The following is a 22,375-nucleotide window of genomic DNA, read 5'->3' as shown; positions in this document are numbered from 1 at the left end:
CTTACGCACAGGGCCCCTGTGCAGCCCCTGGAGTGCTCACTCCTGCTTGGCCTCTTGGGAACTCCCGTTTGCTGAACACCCGCCCCTTTGTTCACCTGGCTAATCTAGACTCCTCTCTCAGGTCTCCACCTAGAGATCCCTTCCTCCAGGAAGCCCTCCTTACTCCCCAGATCCCTTCCTGCAGGGCCCAGGACCCCTGTTCCCTCAAGACGGGCTGACCCGGTGCCTGGCACTATGCCAGCACACAGTAGACATTCAGAAAAGATGTGGGTGAACAAAAGAATGAGCACACAGGCCGCCCTTATGCCTCCCGGCAGGCTGGGCTGGGGGACTGGCTGAGGAGCCCCCCCCAGAGGGGTGCAAGAAGGGGCTGTGCTCCCTCCAGCACTTTCACACACCCCGCGGTGTGCCCTGCAGCAAATGGACAATGCCGTGTACACCTTCGAGACCCTCCTGCACCAGGAGCTGGGGAAGGGGCCCACCAAGGAGGAGCTGTGCAAGTCCATCCAGCGGATCCTGGAGCGGGTGCTCAAGGTGAGGCACCACTGCCCCCTCCCCCCGCCCCTGGCACAGATGGGGATGTCCAGGCTCAGGTCAGACCCAGGCCTTCCGTCCCCCTGACCTAGAGACCTCGTCCCTGGCCCCTCTTTCCTGGCAGAAATACGACTACGATAGCAGCTCGGTGCGGAAGCGATTCTTCCGGGAGGCGCTGCTGCAGATCACCATCCCGTTCCTGCTCAAGAAGCTGGCTCCCACGTGCAAGTCGGTGAGCGCCCCCTGGCCAAGCCCCCCCACCCAAGCCCGCTGCAGCCCCTCGGCGGGCCTGACCCCCTCTCTCTGTCCTGGCCTCCCCCGCTGCCGCAGGAGCTCCCCCGGTTCCAGGAGCTGATCTTCGAGGACTTTGCCCGGTTCATCCTGGTGGAGAACACGTACGAGGAGGTGGTGCTGCAGACGGTGATGAAGGACATCCTGCAGGGTACGGGGGGCCAGCGCTGTGCTGGGTGGGAGCCGCCGCTGCCCACGGGGTGGTAGACATTGCTGAGAGATCTTCCTGCCAGGATCGCCAGACTTAGGCCTGGGCATTGGGTTAGGCATGCTGTGTGGCCTGAGGATAGCACTGCTTCTCTGGGCCTTAGTGTTCTCTCAGGTATCACAGGAGTGACAGGCTGGCACAGTCCTTAGCAGCTCAGGCCACTCCTTGCCAGCAGTGAGGCCTGGAGGGGATGATGTGGGTCATACTTGGGTGCAGCCTAGGGGTGGGGTGGGCATGGACCCCGTGGTAAGTGTCTCTCCACCCCTCCTACCCCCCACTTTGGCCCCGCAGCCGTGAAGGAGGCCGCTGTGCAGAGGAAACACAACCTGTACCGGGACAGCATGGTCATGCACAACAGCGACCCCAACTTGCATCTGCTGGCAGAGGGCGCACCCATCGATTGGGGTGAGGAGTATGGTGGCAGCGGTGGGGACAGCAGCAGCCCCAGTGTCCCAGAAGCAGCCCCCCTCTCGGAAAAGCGACGGCGTGCCAAGCAGGTGGTGTCCGTGGTGCAGGACGAGGAGGCGGGGCTGCCTTTTGAGGCTGGCTCGGAGCCGCTATCACCTGCGTCCCCGGACAGTGTCACCGAGCTCCGTGGTCTGCTGGCCCAGGATCTGCGGGCCGAGAGCCCCCCACTGGCTGGCCCTCTGTTCAACGGGGCCCCCTCCCCGGAGAGCTCCCAGCCTGGGGCAGCCTCTGAGGCCTCCTCACCGCCAGCCTCGCCCCTCCGGCAACCCCCTCCTGGAAAAGCTGCGGACCTTGAGCCCCCCAAGCCTAGTGACCAGGAGACCGGGGAGCAGGTGTCCAGCCCTGGTGGCCGCCCTCCCATCCACACCACCACCGAGGACGGCGCAGGGGTACAGACTGAGTTCTAGGCCGGTCCCCCCTGAGCTGCTGCTGGACATGGCCCATGGGTCACCCCCCTCCAAGGCACGGGCAGGCTTGGCTCCAGGTAGGGAGCCCCGGGCTGGTGTGGCACCTCTGGGCCTGGGCAGGGGTGGCCCACCTGAGTCACTTTACTGGGTTCGGTCACACTTTGCTCCTGCTTTCTCTTCTGGGGGATGACCTTGGGCTTCCTGCTTGTGCTGGGAGCTGGGCACAGCTGAGGTGGACCCGGGGGTCACCGAGTCCCCGGGTCCTCCGTTTCTGCCTTTTGCAGCCTCGGTTTCCCTCATGGGTCTCACCAGCCTTCTCAGAAAGATGGAGGTAGAGTGGTGACTTGCTGTGTTACTCGGCCACTGGGTTCCCTCCCTCCTCACCAAGGCTGTTCATTGGAACCAGGAGCCAGGAGCACTGGGGCCCATCTCTAGGCCCCCAGATGGCAGTTTTGGAGGGGACATTGGCCTTGCTCTCCCTGCTCTGGGTGAGGGAAGGTGCAAGGAGGGGTTTTGAGGCTGGAGCCAGGCTGGGGCTGCTAGGTTGGGGGAGGTGGGGATGGCTGATGGAGGAGGGGTGGGGGTGGGGCTTGGCTTGGAATGAGAAAGGCCCAGAATGTGCTGGTCTGTGGAGAGGAAGTGTCCCGAGGGAGGCAAGAGGGGCTCTGGGGAAGTATTGCTGGGAGTGTCNCCCTTGCCTATCTCGCGGCCACATGCTGTGGGGTGGGATGGAGGGGAGCGTGGTCGTGTGCTGGGGGGGGGGTGTAGATTTCATCTGTGGGCCACCCCCAAGGTACGCACTGTCCAACCGGGGGGCTGAGTGCAGCTCCCCCAGGCGCTGCTGGTGACCCTCTGAGGACTTGGGGTCAGGCTGTGGCTTGGCTCTTGCTGCCTCTAAGTCACCTCACCCTGAAAATTCCCTTTTCAGATGCCCTCCTTCCGCAGCGACTTGTTCCCAGGGGTGAAGGTCTAGCCGAGGTAGCCCCACCCTGGCAGCCCTGTCCCGCCTGTCTCCCCAGCCCCCTCCTCTACCCTGCACCCTCGGTCCCCTTCCTAGGGCAGGGGCTTCAGACCCATGGGACATGCGGCGGCGGCTGCCGGAGCTCAGGGCAGGACTGTCCGCTGCCTCACTAACCTGCCACCTCGTTCTGTGTTCAGATGCTCTCTAGTGCCTTGGGGTTTTCTCAATCATCATTCCCAGATATTGTACTGAAAATATTATGCAAACTGTTTAAGCTTTACTAATCAATAAATGATTTAAAGCCAGTGGCCTGTGTGTGTGGTGGCGGCATGGGGAGACCAGGGCTGGAGGCCGTCTCCCACCAGCAGTGCACCCTGCCCTCTGGGCTCCGTGCATGGTCTGAGCACCTGTGTTCCCCCATCTTAGAGGAAACCGGCCCCGAGAGAAGGGGCAGGGGGTGGCTCAGGCAGCCCCCGGTGCTGGGGAAGCCAAGGGGGTGGTGGCCACACTTGAAGGCCCGTGGCCCTGGGGCGTCCACAGCGGGGGTGGGCCCCCGGCCCCCCCTCACACAGTACTTACCGAGCACTTAACTGCGGTGTGTGCACTCTCTGTGCAGGACCCGGAGCTGCTCCAAGAGGCGGGCATCCTCGTTACCACCATGTCACTGCCGGGTACGCTGAGGCCCAGGAAGGTGTGGCTCCTTGGCAGGGGTTTCGGGGCAGGGGCCACAGCCCCTGACGGCCCATGGCTGGGGGCTGGTTACTAAGGGCTGAGGTGGGAAACAGCAGGGACTATGGGGCCAGAGACCGAGTCACATGCAGTCTTGCTATTGTCCTTGGCAAGTCTCCACACTGCGCCTCCGGCTCCACAGCTCTAAAAGCGGGAGGGGTGGTCGTAAAAGCCCTTTCTCCCGGGGCCTAGTTGCAGGTGGTTCGGAAAACTCTGTGCCCTAGGTAGCCCTGCCCACCTAGGTCTCAGTCTCCCCTCTAGGCCAAGGGGAGCCCAGGTTTGGGGCAAGGGACCCACCAAAGCTCCCCAGGTCGGAGATGGGTGGGGACAGGGTGTGGGCACAGGGTATGGGAACAGGCCCCAGCTCGTGCCTGGAAAGCAGAACTCACAAGGGGCCTTCGTCCTATCCCGTTTCAGCCCACAGGATGATGGTCCCTAATGAGGTAGGGAAACAGAGGCCTGGGGAGACAGGGCTGTCACCCCAGGGCCACGGCCTCGGCTTCCAGCACTGCACCTGGGGTGAGCACTCAGTGCCCCCTGGTGGCCACCAGCCTGCATCTGGGTCCCATCCTGTCCCACACTGAATGCAAGGGGGAAAGGAGTCTCCGAAGGCCGGGCAGAGCCCAGGTGCCCCAATGAGACCCACCTCTAGCTCAAAGAGAGCTGTTCTCGGTTCAAAACCATCTACCAGAAAACGCACAATAAATGTGCAACTCTATAGCAAGTACAAAGGTACATAGCTCCTTCTAGAATTATATAATGAACCACTTGCACAACTCCATGGCTTTGGGAATCCAGATGCTTCCAGGCTCCAGACCCAGCACTGCCCAGTCCCAGCTGCCAGGCCCTGGGCATTCAGCCTCCTCTCTCAGGCCCCTGTCTCCACACATACCCCCCACCAACGTGCTCCTGCTGACCCTCCCTGTACCCTTCTGAGCCCAGTCTGTCCACCTGTAAGGAGGAAAATTTTGTTTAACTTTGCATTTGAGAATGCCTCTATCCCNCCCCAGTGATGACACAGAAGGAGCAGGCTGAAGGTGGATTTATTGACATTCCTGCTTTGGGTCTATAAAGCTGGTTGCCTGCCTGTGAGCTGTGGGGGGGCTAGGAGGTGCAGATCTGGACACCGGGGGACCCAGAGGGCGAGGCAAGGAGGGACCCACATCGCATGCGGCACAAGGCCTAATGCTGGACCAACAGGACAGCCCAGGGTGGGCTGAGGGGGCCACCACACACAGCTCTACCCACGGCCTCCCCAAGCCTGGGGCTAGGGCCCTCCTGCACCCCACCACCCACCACCAGGGACGGCGCTGTCCAAGTTACCCTGGTGAGGGCCCTCCTGATGAGGGCCCCGAGGCTCCCAGAGGGGCAGGGACTGGCGTGGTCAGAGGCTGGGACGCAGGCTTCTGCTCCGATGGAGGCTTCTCCAAACCCCCGACCCTGTCCTCAGGCCCTGAGTCCGCTCTCCCTCCAGATCATTCACACCAGCTGTCAGGGTCAGGGTCCGGAACAGTCCACCCCCTCCCACCCTGGTGTGCATGGAGGGGGGGCGGGGGGCACCTGCGGGCCCAGGGCAGGGGGGGGAGGCTGCGCGGGGTGCAAGGCGCAGCTCAGCAGCTGTGGTAGATGCGGAGGCGCTGCACGATCTCGCGGCGGCACAGCGGGCAGGTGCGCAGGGGCTGGCAGCACTGCTGGCAGCAGCACACGTGGCCGCAGTCGAGGAAGATCATCTGGGCCTGAGGACAGAGTGGGAGCATCTGGGCCCTGCCCCCTGCCTGTCCGTTCCTTGGGGCTGGGCAACTGAGTCTCCCCCAAACCTTTACTGGAAGCACCTGGTACCAGAGCGTGGTCATCGCCCACCACCCACCCCAGACCCTTGGTGCCCTCTCACAGCTGCACGGGAGGCCACGGGGGGTCTAACTAGCCCCTGCCCACTGGACACGCCGATTGTCTTAAATGTCTTTTTGCACAAGGAGCAGCCCCTCGGTCTAAAAACGATTCCAATGTCGTGGAGCAAAAGCCTTGTAAGCAGGCCTGCACTCTGCTGCAGCATTTCCTCTTTAGGATTTATCCTGAGGAAATGATCCGCTCCGTTCAAGGCTGTTTGGTACAGCATGGCTCATAGGGAGAAACGTGGGTCCCCAAAGCAGCGTTTGGTTCCATTCAGAAGCAACACCTCCCTCCACATCACGGTATCCCTCGTGCCTAGTAAAGACCACGGATAATTCAACTGCCAACGTTGTTGCTTCTTTTAAGTAGGATCGCACAGCGGAAGGAGGAGAGATTTTACGCACTGTTTAATTTTTACAATAAGTGTTAATTTTGTTATAGATTTTTGAAGATGGTTTTTTAAAAGCCTCTTCAGAGAAAATTGCGCTGCTGATATTTAAGGACTTGGGAAATTTTTCTTAGGTGGGGAGGACCCTTTCTTTTCAAAAAAAAAAAAAACAAGCCCTAGAAAATGCTCATATTTGGGTCATGAGATCATGACAATTTCCTGTACTGTTTTGCTTTCCTGGATTTCCCACAGTTTCTAATGAATACAATATACTTGTACCAGTAGGAAAAAAAGTGTTCAGAAAGAACACCAGTCTGGAAAGGCTCAGGGGGGTGCAGGCCCAGCTGCTGCCCTGGACTTACCTCCCGTTCTAGGCACACGACACACTCGGAGGTCTGCACTTCTGGTTCTGCCGGGGGAGCAGATGGGCTCACTGACTCAGGAGGCTCCTCGGGGGCGGTGGGCACCTCCATGGCCCCGAGGACCTCACCCTTGGGTGGGTTCAGCGGCTCTGTGGGGACCGAAGGATAGGCTGAGCCAGGGTCACACCTCAGTGATCCCAACCCCTGGGGGAGGGGCACTCTGCCTGCCACGAGTGGGCAGGGAGTGCAAGGGGGGTGCTTTGATCTCACGGAGGGGTGAGGGCCCCCTTAGCGCTTTTCTGAGCCTCATTCCCTGCTGTAAGACAGGAGTGCTGGGAGCCGGGCAGGGATGGCCACAGTGCTGGTTAACTGGGACCTCTGACCCCTGACCATTCCCTGGATCCTTCACAGCCACCCGGCAAGAGGCCTTGTCCCTTTCAGCGAAGGGCAGCCACTCGTCCAAGACCACAGGGCCATCTGGCGGCGGAGCGGTGGTGCAGGAGCTTTGGGGACTTCGGGGTGGATGGGGGCTGTGCTCACAGCTTCCCCAGGAGACTGGATGGGCTGCTGCCCTCAGGCCAGCGGGGAGTAGGGTGAGGAAGGAGAAGCCCTCAAGGCTGTCCCCTCCACCTCTGCCTTAGAGCCAGCACCCCCACTGTGGTCCCCACAGGCAGGACACCAGAATCAGCCCTTACAAAATGCAGTCTCTTTCATGACCATGGCTCCCATTTTCCCATCTACCCTATGGTTTAAATTAGGAATTTTTATAACTGGAAAAATCTGAACATATTTTTTTAAGGCTGTTACAACACTAGGCTCTCTAAAGGTACCATGGTGCCCCCAGACCATCACTGTAAAGGGGCTCTTCCATATGTAACGTGACATCTACAAGTCCTGGGAGCAGTAAGAACGTGAGGAAAACGGCCAAAGGTCTCCTGCCCCTTCTGCAGCGGAGAGAGAGCCAGCCCACCCAGCCTTCCCTGCAGGAGGGCACAGTCAGGAAGCTGCCCGGCGCTGCTGGCGGACTGTGAGGGGCAGGTGTCAGGACAGGGAGTGGCTCAGAGTGAAGGGGAGCTTTGTGGGCCAGCCTGGGTGGGGTCGGGTGAGGAGATCCCAACTCCTGATGCCAAACTTAACCTGACCTGCAGTCTGACTGCAGGAGGGATCAGGGCTGGAAAACATCTGGAAGAGGAGGAAGCTGTCTATTTAAAGGACTGTTAGTTTAGGGACTTGGTTAGGTTGGGTCCATGTCCCTGGAATAAAGCTGTGGCTGGACAGCTGGAGCCCGAGGACATCATGGCGCTGCCACTGGCCCAGACACCTGGGGACCCAGGGCCTCCTCCCTGCTGGGAGCAGAGCTCCTGCCTCACCCCTGCAATCTGGCCTGGCAACGTTTGGTCTCTGCCCTGAACAGACCCTGCCCTGTCCTTCATCCTGGTGCCAGGCCCACTTCCCTCATCAAGGCCCCGTGGCCTCTTCTCGAGGGAGGCAGGAGAGCTCAGGGGTTCAGCATTCACCAGCTCTATGAGGTTGGGGCGGACACGTGAACCCCTCTCTGCCTCAGTTCCCTCATCCGTCAAATGGAGGGAGCAGCGGCACTCACCTCATAGAGGTGACACATCACGGTATCTGTGAGGCGGTGGGCAAACACCTGGTACCTGGATCCTGCGCGCAGGAGGAGACCCCCAACTCCTGTATCTACTCCCACATCAGCCACAGCACCTACATTGTCCGGGCCTCTACGTGTAGGTGGAGTGGCTTTAGGACCTGCCTTTACCCCCTTCAAGGGCATCGCAAACCCTGTTCCATGTCTGACCACAGGCCTGTCCAGGCAAGGTGTCAGGCCCTGGCTGTAGCCGGTTCCTTCCTCTATTCCAAGGATCCACGGGTATGGTTCCCCGTGTTTGTAGAGTAGTTTTAGGGAAGGTTCTAGGACGGGGAACCAGGAGGGCCTCTTCTGCAAGGAAGCTTCTTTGTTCCCCCATTTTTGTGGCTTGTTTTTCCCATTTGTATATCCTGCTCCTTTGGGAGGGAATCTTAAGGACCGGCAGGGGCTGGAACCGGCCCTTAGCTTTGGTCCTGAAATGTGAACAGGTGATGCCCGAGCCATAGTCCACAAGTGAGGCCGGAGCCTCTGCTCAGGAGGGGTCCTGGCATGGGTACCTGGCTGGGTCCTGGCCGCGCCCAGCAGCTCCCGGACTCTCCGCAGGATCTCGTGCTGCAGGCCGGCTTCCGGGACGCCCACCTGTGGCAGGTCAAGGAGAAGCAAGCTATGGTCTGGGCTGGGTTGGGGGCTCACTACACGGCACAGAGCCATTGGGACTGCCTCCTTCCTGGCTTTTGGCACCTTCGGCGGAAATGCGGAGGCCTGGGCCCCAGGGTCAACACGAGGCAGTGCCGCACCACAGCTGTGAAGGTGACCAGGTGGCAGGGAGAGAAACGGAGGCCCCAAAGGAAACAGCACATGTGTCCCCTGTGCTGGGGAAGGGACCCCTTCACCCGTGTGACCTCATGTCAACCCCAGGACAACCGGTAAGTTGGGACCCACTGTCAGAGTTTACAGGAAGGGCCAGGCGGTGCAGGTGGAGGCCGAGCCGCCGAGAAGGACTAGCGCTGGGACCACACAGTCCCTTGGGTGGCATGGCCCCCGTGAAGCCCTTCAGAGTCTCAGTTTCTGGGTCGAGGGACAGACGACACAGTGGCAGAGTGGCAAGCAGCATGGACTCTGGCACCAGACCCCTCATGCTCGAGTCCTGACTCTGCTGTGTGACCTCAGGCAAGTGACTACCTTGCTGCGTCTCAGCTTCCTCGTCTGCAAAATGACAAGGACGGTCCCCTTCTGCCTGGGTTGTTGGGAGGGTGCGAGGGTTAGCACACGAAGAGTACTTAGAACAGCACCTGGCACCAGCAAGTGCTACAGAGATGTGGGCTGTCCTCCTTACTTGGCTCGTTTGAGAAATAAATGAACTAATGCAATGCAGAGCTCAGCTCCTCCCAGAAGTCACTAGGCTCGGGCAGCACTGCCATTACAAGGTCTGTAAAACCATGGCCTGGGCCAGGGCTCAAGCAGACAACCTCCAAGGACTTGTCTCGGGCCCACAACGTGAGGGTCCAATCTGAGAAGGTGGGGTAGTCTGGGGTCAGAACTCACATCCCCGGACTTTTGTAGGCAGATGGCGTGGAGGGCACACGCAGGGGGTTGGGGGCCGATGGGGTGGGCGTTCTGGCCATCTGGAAGCCAGGGGGCCCTGGAACACTGGACAACGGCAGACCTCGCCAAGAACTGCACCAGAGTAAGTGGACTTGACAGGACAGTGGCCTCATTCACCCCTCAACCTCCCCCGAGGGGCTGCTGCTTCTCACCTGGGCCAGGTCCCCAGGGCTCATCCGGCTCAGCATGTCCAGGGAGATGCGGTGGTGGGCAAAGATGGGCAGGTAGTGTTCGGCCGACAGATCCACCAGGAGGGCTGCCAGCTGGCGTTCCATGCCTTCCTCCTGCAGGACAGAGCCACGGGGAAGCGGAGCGCGCGGCCAATGAGACCTCACTACTTACGATGGCAAACCAAGGCTCCGGGCATACCGAGTATGGGATTCCTTGGTACTTTTCCCACAAAAATGCACATGGAAGCGGAGATAAAGGTATGAGGAAGTTCACTGCCACTCTATGTGGAAACGGAAACATGGTGAGCAATCAAGTACTCATGAAGAGGAGGCTGTTTAAATAAACGAGGGTTCATCCAGAGACTAGATACTACACAGTCGTCTGGAAACACAGATGATCTATTATGTATATGCCTGGCGAACTGCCTATCGTTATTAAGACAAAAAAGCAGTTTTCCTAAATCGTATGTATAGAATGACTCCATTTTTATTAAAAGGCAAAACAAAACCCAGTGCATGCGTGTGTGGATGTGTGTTGGTGGGCATAGCCACCCCACCCACAGCAGGTGTCTGCAGGCAGCTCCCGGTGGCTCACCTGTGTCGGCCTCTGGCCAAAGAGAGACAAGTGTTCTCTCTTCTGTCCCTGCCAGGGCCTAGCACACTTGTCACCAGAAATATGAACAGAACTAAACTGGAAAGATCAAGAAGCCGGGCATCACCGAGGCACCGGAGGGCTCTCAGGAAGGGTGGGTGCCAGCAGCCCTTACCTGAAGCTTTAGGGACAAGGGTTTCTGGTTCAAAAGCCGTTGATACTGAATCAGCCAGTAATTTTCCTGCTTGGTTTCGCTTTTGGCTTCTAACTCTGTCTGCCAGGGATGAAACAGGTGCCATTAGCTATAAGTCAGTAAATAAAAGTATGATGATGGTGGCGACTGTGAATGATGCTCTGAGCGGGTTGGGGAGTGGGGGAGGGGTGCTTGGTAATATACAAGGAATGCTCCCAGCCACCATAGCCTCACCGTTTAAACCACTGAAACGGGAAAGGCAGGAAGTGCCTCTACCCCCCAAATTCTGCTGCAGACAATCTCATCCAGCGCACACCTGGGGGCGGGGCCTGAATCTGGGCTGCGGACGCCTGGCACCACGCTCTGCAGGCCCCTCCTCGGGCTCATGCGCTAGTGACAGGGAGAAAAGTAGGATTCTAGGGACAGTATGAGCGTCTAGAATGGGCCTTCCCCTTCTGCCAAAGCTGGAGAATTAGACAAACTCCTGAAACGGGTTCCTTCATTCCACCATGAACAAGCAGTCACTGAGGATGGTTCTAGACCACACACGGTTCCAGGCACTGTGGCCAGGACGGTGAACAAATACTGCAACAACGCAGTGAACGTTTTCAGAGTGCCATGCACCAGACCCCACTACACACCAAGATGCCATTTTCCTTAATTTGCACAGTTCTGAGGGGGGTCCAGCTGCATAGGTGAGGAAACAGAGGTTCAGAGCTATTAAGAACCTGCCCAGATCAAAGAGCTGCCCGGGGATCAGGGCCGGGACTTGGACACAAGTCTGTTCCGCCCTGGGGCCTGTGCTCTGGGCAAGCCAGCCGGGCCGGTCAGGACTGTGGCCACACGCTGGGGGCCAAAGAAGCTGTGGGGCCACAGGACTTCGACACAGGCATTTTCCCCTGTCCCCTGGGGGCCTGACTGCCCTTCGGTGGTCCCTCCTAGACCTTGCGGAGTTGCTCCCCTCTGCTGGTCCCTGCCCTCCTTGGGCTGCAGCCACATTTCTTCCGGAGCCCCTGACCCTGACCGTCACCATCTGCTGGGGTGGCTCCTCCTTCCCTGAAAGGGGAGCCCTCAGAGGCCCCTCAAGGGCAGGAGTGCAGGACCAGGGCACCGGGGGATGAGGCTAACGCGCTGTTCGCCCGTCAGCGCGATTTGCAGGCACAGGCGGCAGGGCACGGTGAGGAACAGGCCGCTTCTGATGGGCCTGGGCACACCCCCCGGGCCGGCGTGCGGCTGGGGGAGCAGCCTCCCTCTTCTCGGCCCTCTGCACACAGCTCCACCCACAGCGGAGCTCAGAGGGTGTCTAGAGCAGGAAGGACTGAGCCTCTGAGCCTTCCCCCCGCCTCAGATGCACACAGGGTCTGCAGGACATGACCCCACTTGCCACCCCTCAACAGGGCTCTGCCACTCTGACAATGTGCCAGTGTACAGTGTACCCATTTGGGTACAGGGGACAGCTGGGTAGCTCCTGTCAAAAGCTTATGACACAGCCTGCCCTGGACATAGGGAGTCCTCTCCTGGGCACCTGCCCCGAATGGCCATTCTTGGTACTTATCTGCAAAGAGAGCACGGCTTAGAAAAGGAAAAAACTGGAAGTAGTGTGAATGCTTGGCCCGAGGCTGCAATGGCCCATCCAAAGGCAGCCTGGAAGAGCGCAGAGGACATTTTAGAGGCACAAAGAGAACAGACGCAGAAGGGCTGGTTCTAAAGGGAGGTGCCCCATCGGACGCTTACGCGGTGCATCCACGCACAGCTTATGAAGATGCCTCGTGGAGTTTAGAAAACACACATCCAAACGTTAGCATTCGAGAACTCTTGGGAGGGAAATGCCCTTGCTCTGTACATTCCATACTTTCTTTGATGAGCCACTGTTATGTGAATGGCAGAAATGCTTCTAAGAAGGGCAAGTGTGTTTAGGGAAAGCGAACCCATGTGCGACTGGGACGCAGAAGCTGAACGCACCAGGAGGTCCCGGAGCTCTTCCTCTCGCCGCACCTTCTCCTTGAGCAGCTGCTGGAGCAGGGAGCTCAGGGCCCAGCGCTGCTCCGAGACCATCTCCTGCAACACAAGAGCAGGCCCAGTGCTGCTGGAAGCACAGCTCTGGCTCCCACAGTCCCCAGTGGGTGGCAGGATTCCCCCCCAGACCGCCCTTATTTCTGAGCCTGGCAGCAGCGACCCTGCAGTGGGCTCAATGCAATTAAGTTGGGCATCGGGGGACAGAGCCGAGGGGCCCCTGTGCCTGGGCATCCCTTCCCCATCTTCTCCACATGGGAGGTCAGGCCAGGCGTGGGATCTAGTGACGGATGACAGCGGAATGGTAAGAAACGTCAAACAAAGGAAATGACAAGCCACAGGTACGTGACTGCAGGCTCATGGACTGCACGGCATGTGGGCAGAAGCACAGGCAGGGCGGGCTGGTGGGTATCCCCACAGGAGTCTGGACGGTTCTAACACAGATGGAGGCACATGCAACCAGAGCAAAGCCCTCGCCTGTGTCTGTGTTCCATTCGTTTCTTACTCTTGGAAACCCGTGGAGGCACCCAGATGGGAGCCCCACAAGCTCTAATGGCCAGGAGACACGGGCGCCCACCAAGCACGGCGGCACGCCTTCTCTGAGAGCTACCCTGAGTCCTCATCTCGGAGGGCCACGGCGAGGCTCCCAAAGGGCTTTGCATTGGCTAGCTCACCCCAGTGGGATGGCCCTGTGACACAGGCTGTGCTGGAAGATTCTTTCATTTTATGGAGGGGAGAAACGGAGGCCTAAGAGGGAAGTGACCTGCCTAAGGTCACACGGCCCACCTGTGGCAGACCTCAGGGCAGGATGGCTACAGACCTCAGCACGCTTTCATGGGGTGGAGAAGCCATGAGACAACTTAAGACTTGTCTTCTGAGAACAGACACAGGGACAGGGACAGGGACAGACAGAACACTCTGCTCAGAAGCCTGGTGTGGCCTCCAGGTCCTCAGGTCCTCACACACCATTAATCCATCCCCTTTGAGCAGAAAGGTCCAGCCTCTCCCCCTGCCTGCCCAGATCACACAGCAGGACTACACTGGGAGAAGCCCCAGGTCTTGGACACGCAGTCCAGGGCTCCCAGAGAAGTCGCCTGCAGGGGGTGACATGGTAACAGCTGGGCGCTTTCCTCCAGACATCCTTGGGACAGTAAGCAAGCTCCTTCCCCAGAGGATGTCAAGCCCATGGTTGAACCAGCACCCTCGAAGCATGGCTTAAAGACACAGGGAGCTCAGCAGTGACCCTCCTTCAAAATAAAGAAATGGAGATGGGTCTGGGGGAGCCTTGGCAATGAAACCCTCTTTCCTCTGACCCTCCTGCTGAGCAATAGGCTGACCTGCCCCTAACCTTGGCCTTGTGCGGGGCTCAGCCCCCAGGCTGTAGAGAGAAGACAGCCACAGAGAAGACTGTCTGCCTGTTTGGGAGCCGCTGCTGGGAGAGAGGCATGGGGAGCCCGGGTGGGGATTTCCTCCAGGGAGGAAGGAGGGGAGGGAGGGGGAGGCCGGGGAGCCCTACGTACCTGCAATGCCTCTGTGTCCAGGGACTTCCTCTTTACCTCCAGCTGTGTCAGCTGCAATAACTCTGTTTCTATTAACTTAATCTAAACAGAAGATGAGACAGTGTTTTTTATTCACATTAACCAAGGTTCAAGTCTGTGCTGCTCTCTGAAGGCCATGTGGGGTCTAAGATACCTTTTGAGGGGCTCAAGAATGAAGGGGACTTAGGTGCCTTGGGAACCCCCTCAGTGGGAGTTTAAAATAATGAGCTGTTCCAGGGCCCCGAGCGCTTGTGGGGCACAGATGGGCCCGTCCTGGTGAACTGCTGCGCAGGAGCTGATCATAGGGCCTGGACCAGAGAGGGTGCCTAGAAGCTTATGGAATGGAGACAGGCCTTCCTTTAAGGTTCCGGCCAGAGCGCAGACCAGACACAAGTCCTCACCCTGTGCCGTACTTGCCTGGCCCTCTTGCTTCCTCTAACTGCCATCATAGAGGAGAGCAGAGGGTGATAGAGGGGACAGAGTAGTACCATCAATGGTGGCGGCTGATGCTTACAGAACATTCTGTGTGCGAGGCCTGTGCTGGGGACTGGATCTGTGTCATTTCACCAAATCTCTTCTGGGAATTAGGACACATTCTTGTCTCCATTTTACAGATGGGAAATTGAGGCTCAGTGAGGTTAAGTAACTTGCTCAAGGACACAGAGCAGGTCAGTTGGTGATCCCTTTCCTGGGGATCTCCCTGCTCAGGGTCTGAAGGGGAACAGCCTGGCCTGGTGGGTCAGAATCACCCACAGGGAGGAGGTCTGGGGGTCAGACCCCATAGCCAGTGACTCCTCTGCCCTAAGCCTGCGACTTATGGCTCTCGCCCCTAAGTTCCTATGGCCCCACCAACCCCTGGTCAGAGGAATGAGCTTCATGTCCGGCAAGGTGGGGTTGAAATTAAAGAGGGAAATAAAAAGAGAAGTTGGTTTTGGCCAAAAAGGAAAAGAATAAAAAAAAAAATAACATGCAAAAACGTACACTTCAAAGTGTGCCAGAGTAGGATGTGATGACCACTCCCACCACCTGAAGGCCGAGTCTGTCTCCAGCCTGTGCGCCCATGGCCCACCTCACCCACTGGAAAGCCCAGGGGGTCCAGCACAGCCCGCAGGTCAGCTGGGACCTCAGCAAGTCGGCCCTCGGGGACACCAAGACCCGCTGCCTGCCCCAGCGGGACACCCCATCCACCCTAGCTCCTCCACCTGAGCCGACTGCATTTCCCCAGCGAGGGGGGCCTGTCTGGGACGCGGTGGGTGCAGAGGCCACCCAGGCACTCAAGGCCGCACTTGGGCACCACCCTTCCCTTCCGCCCAGGGCGTCATCGGAAAGGAACCAGTCATGTCTGGGGGAGGCCGCTCGCTGAACCAGCACAGGACTCCCGTGCTGCCCAGGAAAGCACTGCCCACAGCACCCACCTGCTTCCTGATCCGCTGGTGCATGAGGTCCTTCTTCACCTGCAGAGCCTCAAATGCAGCCTTCTGCATGGCACTCTGTAAGGGGGGGCGGTGCTCAGCAGGTGCCTGGCAGCCTTGCTTTCCCAGGGGTTCATACCAGGGGAAGACTCACAATCTGCTCAAAACACCTAATGTAGGGCTACTCTGTCAGCAAGATCGTGACTTTTCAGCTCACTTGTTCACATTTTAGAGAGAATACTTACGAAAGGCTTAATAGTGCCAGACACTACGCTCAGTGCCATTCCTGTACTGTACATGGACATCCCTCAGCCAGTGATGTGGGGGCTTTCACTGCCCCATCTCACTGATGAGGAAGGCAAGGGAGCAGACAGAGGTGTGCAGTTTGGAAGCAAGAAGTCAAGGGCCCTTGGTGCTCTCGTGTGGGCTCTACCCCCATGGTGCGATCACCATGTCCTCGTCCCTGAGGCCCTTACGGTGGAGCCACACAGCACTGCCAGGGAAGTAGGGAGTGCTCCTCAGACCGCCCTCTCCCTTTCTCTGCCCCACTCCTTCCGGAGTCTGTACATCTATAAATGGACAAAGCATCTTGGGTTTTATAAGCTCTCTAAGGACAGGGCTCCACGTGGATTTCTGATGCTCTGCCTCAGGCTCCCTGTGCCCATCTTTTTTTGTTTGTTTATTTTTGAGAGAAGAGAGGGAGGGAGGGAGAGAGAAACAGTACAAGCCAGGGAGGGGCAGAGAGAGAAGGAGGCACAGAATCTGAAGCAGGCTCTGGGCTCTGAGCTGTAAGCACAGAGCCTGACGCAGGGCTCGAACCCACGAGCTGTGAGATCATAACCTGAATGGAAGTCGGGGCCTCACACCCTGGGCAAGGGCTCACCTCCTGCAGGATCTGGCTGATGGCTTTGTTCTGATCCATCTGCTGCCATGACAGAATTTGCTGGAATCGCTCATCCATTTCGGCCATGCTGCCAGAAAGACAACAAGTTAATTCACTTTCTGAACATTTTCTGCCAGGGACCTTGGAGATTAAGATTAACCATTTACTCATTCAACAACATTCAAGAAGGACCTGCTGGGGGCTACATCCTGGGCTGGGCACAGACAGAGAGTGTGTCTGAACCCCATGGCCCCAAAGTCAGCATGTCTCTGGGTACTTTGATCCACCCCTCCATCGAGCTCCCCTCTACAATGCCTTGTGAAGTGGTGGCCTGGCCTCTGCCCGATCACCTCTGCCAGCACGGAGCTCAGGACCTCCTAGGTTGAGCCACTTGGGCCACGAGGAAGCTCTCCTGCTGCAGCAGTAACATCCGTGCCCCACTGTACGCCCCCAGTGCTTCTCACCCTGGCCGTGCGTCTGCTCTTAGTCTCTGAGAACAGGTCTAGTGCTTTGGGCACAAAAATTCAAGCCCTGCATCCTCACATACGTCTATACTTCGTCATAATCTTGGTTTTGTTTCAATCTTCCAACAACCCCAGGGTAGGTACTCTGACTTATCCCTTTTTTTCTGATAAGAAAATTGAGGCTCAGGAAAGAAACTAACTGGCCCAACACATCAGTTACGGACAGAGGAAGTGGGCCCTGGATCCAGGGCTGTCTGCTGCCAGGGCCCACATTCCTAAGCACGATGTTCTGCCACCGAGAAAGGAAGAAGAGGTCCCTGCACCTGTGAGGTCATGGGAGAAGCTGGCAGCTGTGGTGGGGGGCGAGGGGGGCAGGAGTGGAGAAACCTAAGGGCAGCCAGTGCTCCTGGCCCATCTCTTGAGCACCAACAGCTTTTCTCCACTGGCTGTGCGGACACCTGTGGCTCCTTCAATAGACAAACCCACAGAGATGCGGTGAACTTGGACAGCTGGACCCGGAGCTGCCACCAGTGTGAAAGCGACTCCCTTACCATCCCCTCCAGGACACCCTGCTTCCGACTCAGGCGGATGCTCGGAGATCACACCCCGCTCTGCCTGGGTTTGAACCCTGGCTCGGCCACGTGCTAGCTGAGTGTCCCTGGGTGTGTCACACGGTCTCTCTGAGCTGGAGCGGTTGTGGCAAAATGGGGTGAGTAACAACACGGTCCCTCGTAGATTCAATATGCTAACACACATCGGTTGGCCGAGCACCTGGCTCACAGAAAGTGTGGGAGAAGGAGTGATCGCGGTCACTTTACCATAGCCTGACACAAGCCTGGGCTCCAGCTAGAAAAGCCACGAAGGCCAGTCACCGCTTGCCCCGGATGGCATGGCTGAGGTGGCAGTGGGAAGGTCAATGCCCCACTCTCACCCCATGGTCCTGGGGCAGAGCCAGCACCGTCAACTCAGGAAGCCTCTCCTTACCTTACCTGGAACAGGCCTGCTGGACCAAGTTCTGCCGCTGGGACTCGTAGGCCACCTGGAGGAGCCGGTTCTTGCAGCTCTCGGTCAGCATCTGCTGCATGGCAGCTGGGGAAACACGGCGGGGGGGGGGGGGGGGGGGGGGGGGGGGGGGGGGGGGNTGAGAGACGGGCGCCGCTTCTGGGGGGCTTGGAGGGCTCCCCTCGTCACCCACCTCATGGTCACACTTAAAAAAATACACTTTTTAAAACTATGCAAGTAACTGAGGGGGAAGGGGGGTGATGGGCATGGAGGAGGGCACTTATGGGGATGAGCACTGGGTGTTATATGGAAACCAACTTGACAATAAACTATTAAAAAAAAACATGCAAGTAACAAGCTTGAAAGGCTAATTGTAAAAACACTGAACAGCACACACGCAAGATCTTCTACCATCTTTGTCACCCAAAGATATTAATTTTGATATAGTATATCCTTCCAATTTTTAATGCATATTTATAGATTAAAAAAGCTAAAATGAAAGAATTGAAAGCAGAGAACTGGACATTTGTACACCCGTGTTCACAGCACTGTTATTCACAACGGCCAAAAGGCAGGAGAAACCCAAGTGTCCACTGATGAACAAAATGGTATATACATGCAATGGAATATTTTTTAACTTTATTGAGAGAGAGAGAGCACGCACACATGTGAACATGAGTGGGGGTAGGGTGCAGAGAGAGGAAAAAAAAGAGAAAAAAGAGAGAAGAGGAGGGGGCAGGGGGAGGTAGAGAGAATATCCCAAGTAGGCTCTGCACTGTCATGCGCTGTCAGCACGGAGCCTGACACGGGGCTCCAACCCATGAAACCGGAGATCATGACCTGAGCCGAAATTAAGAGTCGGACACTCCAGGGCGCCCGGGTGGCTCAGTTGGTTAAGTGTCCAACTTTGGTTCAGGTCATGAGCTCACAGTTTGTGGGTTTGAGCCCCATATCAGGCTCTCTGCTGTCAGCCCAAAGTCCACTTCAAATCCTCCGTTTCTCTCTCTCTCTCTCTGTCCCTCCCCTACTGCTCCCCCACTTGAGTGGTCTCTCAAAAATAAACACTTAAAAAAAAAAAGTCCTATGCTCACCCAACTGAGCCACCCAGGTGCCCCCGCACAATGGAACATCGTTCACAGCCTTAAAAAGGCGGGAAGTTCTGATACCTGCTCCAACATGGATGAGGACGTCATGATGAGTAAAAGAAACCAGTCACAAAATGACAAATGCTGTATGATTCTGCTTATGTGGGGTGACAAGAGTCGTCAAATTCAGACAAAATGGAATGGGGCCTTCTACAGGAGCTGGGGGGAGGAGCATGGAGAGGACGGTTTAATGGGGGCAGAACTTCAGTTTGGGAAGACGAAAAAGTCCTGGAGATGGATGCTGGAGATGGCTGCATGACAATATGAAGGTACTTAGTGCCACAGAACTGGACAATTAGAAGTGGTTAACGTGGAAAATATTACGTTATATATTTTATTACAATAAAAAACATTAAAAATGTTACAACCCTAAACACACCACTTCTCACTTTCTGTCACTACCTCCCCATGTCCAGGAGGCGGTGTGAGGGTACAGCTGCAGGGGACTGTGGTGCCCACATCACCGAAGTTTATTTAGATGATGTGCTATCTGGGAGCATTTGGACTCTTTTTGCAATTGTTAAATAATAAACGTCTTTGCTCAAACATCCTTGTGCAATCTCATTATTTGATTCTTTCCTAAGAATAATTTTTAAAAGAGTACAGTTGTTTAAAAATATTTTTTAAGGGGTGCCTGTGTGGCTCAGTCAGTTAAGCATCTGATTTCGGCTCAGGTCATGATTTCACAGTTCATGGGTTTGAGCCCCGCGTCGGGCTCTGTGCTGACAGCTAGCTCAGAGCCTGGAGCCCGTTTCAGATTCTGTGTCTTCCTCTCTCTCTGACCCTTCTCTGCTCATGCTGTTTCTCTCTCTCTCAGAAATAAATATAACATTAAAAAAAATTAAAAAAAATTTTTTTAAATGTTTATTTTTTAGAGAAAGAGAGAGAGCAAGCAAGCGAGAGCATGCACGAGCAAGAGAGCACAAACGCGAGGGGCAGAGAGAGGGAGACACAGAATCTGAAGCAGGCTCCAGGCTCCGAGCTGTCAGCACAGAGACCGATGCAGGGCTCGAACCCACAAACTCAGATCATGACCTGAGCCAAAGTTGGCTGCTTAACTGACTGAGCAACCCAGGTGCCCCTAAAAGAGACCCCGCACCCCCCACCCTGAGACTCACAGGCAATCTCACGCCTCCGCAGGTTCTCTGTCTCCTCCTGAGTTATGGACATCAACTGTTCCATCCTTATTCTAGAAACAAAAGAAATCCATCCATTTATCCAGCAGATGTGAGATTTCCAATGGAAAATCCCAGCAGATGAACACAGCCTTCTCCAGGAAGTCCTCCTGGATGTGCCAGCCTAGGTGTGTTCTTGCTGCATCTCCCACTTCCAGGGGAGCCCAGTTTGCCTCCAGCCTCGTACACAAAGGATCTTGCATAAAAAGATAAACATTTCCTTAGAAAAGTGGGCACAGGACACAGAGGGCCACTTCACGATGCTTAAATGCAGGTGACCATAAACACATGGAAAGAGGCTTAACACCACTGATACCTAAAGATCTTTTCACCTACCATATTGGGACATTAGGAAAACCAATACCACCCACCAATAGCAGCAGTGAAGGTGGTGAAAGGGCACTTTCGTGTCCTGCTGAGAGGAGAATAACCTGGAAAATGGTCTTCTGGAAGGTAATGTGGCAAGACCTATCAAAAGGTCCTTTGAATGTTTCCCTCAAGAGTGTTCACGTGAATGCATATGGGGATATTTAGAAAATACTTGCCCTAAGACTGCTTGTAATTATGAAAAACTAGAAACTTCAATGTCCATAGAGGGCTAATTAAATTAGGATTTAATCATGTCACGGAATAGTCTACAGCTATTACAAATATGGTTTTTGGCATGGAAATCCACCCACGATGTAGTAAATGGAAATGAAAAAGCACGGATGTGCGTGCACGCCGCGTGTGCATACGTCGTTCCCCCAGAGTAAACTGGTAATGGCGGCCTGGAGGGAACAGCATCGTCTCAAGTTTCTGTTGGGTCGCGTTTTTGTTGGAGAAAGCATGCGTGTACCTTGGCCTCCTGCCCAGGACCGCAGGCTGCTCAGGGGAGGCCGTATCTGGTGCGTTGCTGGATCCACAGCCGAGCCCAGAAGGCCCAGTGCAGAGAGGGCACCGGGTTAAGTGCGAGCCAAATAAACCAGCCGGCCACAGCCCAACTTGGCCTTGGCCTCCCTGGTCAGGCTGCAGCAAGCAGGTGGAGGGGCTGCCCTGCAACCCCATGGGGACTCCCCAAGCAGCCAGGGGCCTAGAAGGTGGGCGCAAGGACCACAGCCAAGTCCACGCTGCTATTTTGAGATTCCAGGGAACCAGGGGGAGTCTGGTTAATCCTGGCAGGGAGGTGGGGGCAAGAAGGGAAGATGGAAAGGATGGGGAAAGAAGGAGGGCTCGTTCCTCTCAGCTCAGATCTTTCCTAATTACTGAAGTGGCATGTCCCAATAAACAGGGAAAACACGAAGGAAAAAACCCAAAGATCACCACCTCTAATGTCTGGTAAGCTACTCAGAATTGGGTTCTTTTGCTTTCTGAGCGCAAATACGCGCTATGTCGTGAAGAAATTGTACACTGTTTTGCCTTAACTGCAGCCCCCGATTTTCTACTCCATGACAGATGGTTTCCCTTAATAAGAAATGGATTTTTCTAATTTTTAAAATGTTTTTAATGTTTATTTTTGAAAGAAAGAGAGAGAGTGTAAGTGTAAACGTGTGTGCAAGCGAGCAGGGGAGGGGCGGAGAGGAAACAATTCAAAGCAGACAGCACTGAGCTGTCTGCACAGAGCCCAACTCGGAGCTTCAACTCACAAACCGTGAGATCACGACTTGAGCTGAACTCAGATGCTCGATCGACTGAGCCACCCAGGCGCCCCTCTAATTTTTTTTATATTAGCAATATAGTTGGACGTTATATATATTTTTATTTGTGTCCTAATTTTTCTCAGGAACGTACATGTGTGTTCAACGTGCAGGCAGTGATTTATTTTTGACTCCATATTCCTTACAGCGAATCTCCTTAGAGCTTTAGCAAACGTGTTCTGGCATAATCCTGGACAACCACAAAATGTTCTCTCCCAAGCCCCTGCCCCCATCACGAGGCAACGCCAAGGAAGTGCCAGAGTCAAACACTAACCTCTCATTTTCCAGCGACTTCAAGATCTCGGAACTTCTCTTTTGCCTGCAGAGCAAACCATAAAGCGTCCCTGCTGGTGTCGCCGGCAGGCCTGTTTGCAACAGAACTGCTCTCCCCTTCTCTGCACTGGCTGTGCAGCTCAGTAACTGGCCCCAGGCCCCTCAGCCCCAGAACCTCGGCGCTCAGTGCCCTTGAGCCAGTTACTCATTCCCACCAAGCCCCCGTTCCTCATCTGCAAAATGGGATCATAATAAGAAAAAGGCTTCATGGGGTATTTGTAAAGAGTAAGAGAATATACACAAAGCGCTTGGCACGTAAGCAGCACCTGACAAAGGGTAGCTTCCCGGGACACCCCGGCGGGGAGAGCGCGCTGTGCGGCTCGCGCAGGC

At 56.3% G+C, this 22,375-nt stretch overlaps 2 protein-coding genes across 4 annotated transcripts in view; one reads left to right on the top strand and one right to left on the bottom strand.

The window, feature by feature from the left end:
- The window catches only part of NIBAN2 (niban apoptosis regulator 2), a 25,620-nt gene extending 23,026 nt beyond the window's left edge, over positions 1-2,594 (top strand). Inside the window, exons 14-17 of the mRNA XM_077768458.1 lie at positions 418-534; positions 659-766; positions 865-976; positions 1,325-2,594. Of these exons, the coding sequence (XP_077624584.1) occupies positions 418-534; positions 659-766; positions 865-976; positions 1,325-1,908 (921 nt within the window). The 3' untranslated portion in view covers positions 1,909-2,594. The remainder of the gene's footprint in view (positions 1-417; positions 535-658; positions 767-864; positions 977-1,324) is intronic.
- Positions 2,595-4,630: 2,036 nt separating this feature from the next.
- The window catches only part of LRSAM1 (leucine rich repeat and sterile alpha motif containing 1), a 37,918-nt gene continuing 20,173 nt past the window's right edge, over positions 4,631-22,375 (bottom strand). For 2 of the 3 annotated variants that reach the window (XM_077768253.1, XM_077768252.1), the window contains exons 15-26: positions 21,987-22,031; positions 19,980-20,050; positions 17,704-17,803; positions 16,251-16,338; positions 15,371-15,445; positions 13,938-14,018; positions 12,367-12,462; positions 10,387-10,485; positions 9,602-9,733; positions 8,402-8,483; positions 6,239-6,387; positions 4,631-5,334 (exon numbers count right to left, since the gene is read on the bottom strand). In XM_077768253.1, coding sequence (XP_077624379.1) covers positions 5,209-5,334; positions 6,239-6,387; positions 8,402-8,483; positions 9,602-9,733; positions 10,387-10,485; positions 12,367-12,462; positions 13,938-14,018; positions 15,371-15,445; positions 16,251-16,338; positions 17,704-17,803; positions 19,980-20,050; positions 21,987-22,031 — 1,144 coding nt within the window. In that variant the 3' untranslated portion in view covers positions 4,631-5,208. Of the gene's footprint in view, positions 5,335-6,238; positions 6,388-8,401; positions 8,484-9,601; positions 9,734-10,386; positions 10,486-12,366; positions 12,463-13,937; positions 14,019-15,370; positions 15,446-16,250; positions 16,339-17,703; positions 17,804-19,979; positions 20,051-21,986; positions 22,032-22,375 lie in introns of those variants that run through there. The other variant, XM_077768254.1, reaches the window with a different exon arrangement.

The sequence above is a fragment of the Crocuta crocuta genome, unplaced genomic scaffold, assembly GCF_008692635.1.
Source record: "Crocuta crocuta isolate KB4526 unplaced genomic scaffold, BGI_CrCroc_1.0 scaffold35, whole genome shotgun sequence".
NCBI lineage: Eukaryota > Metazoa > Chordata > Mammalia > Carnivora > Hyaenidae > Crocuta > Crocuta crocuta.
The sequence above is the reverse complement of the archived record's forward strand: the minus strand, read 5'-3'. Positions and strand labels throughout refer to the sequence as shown.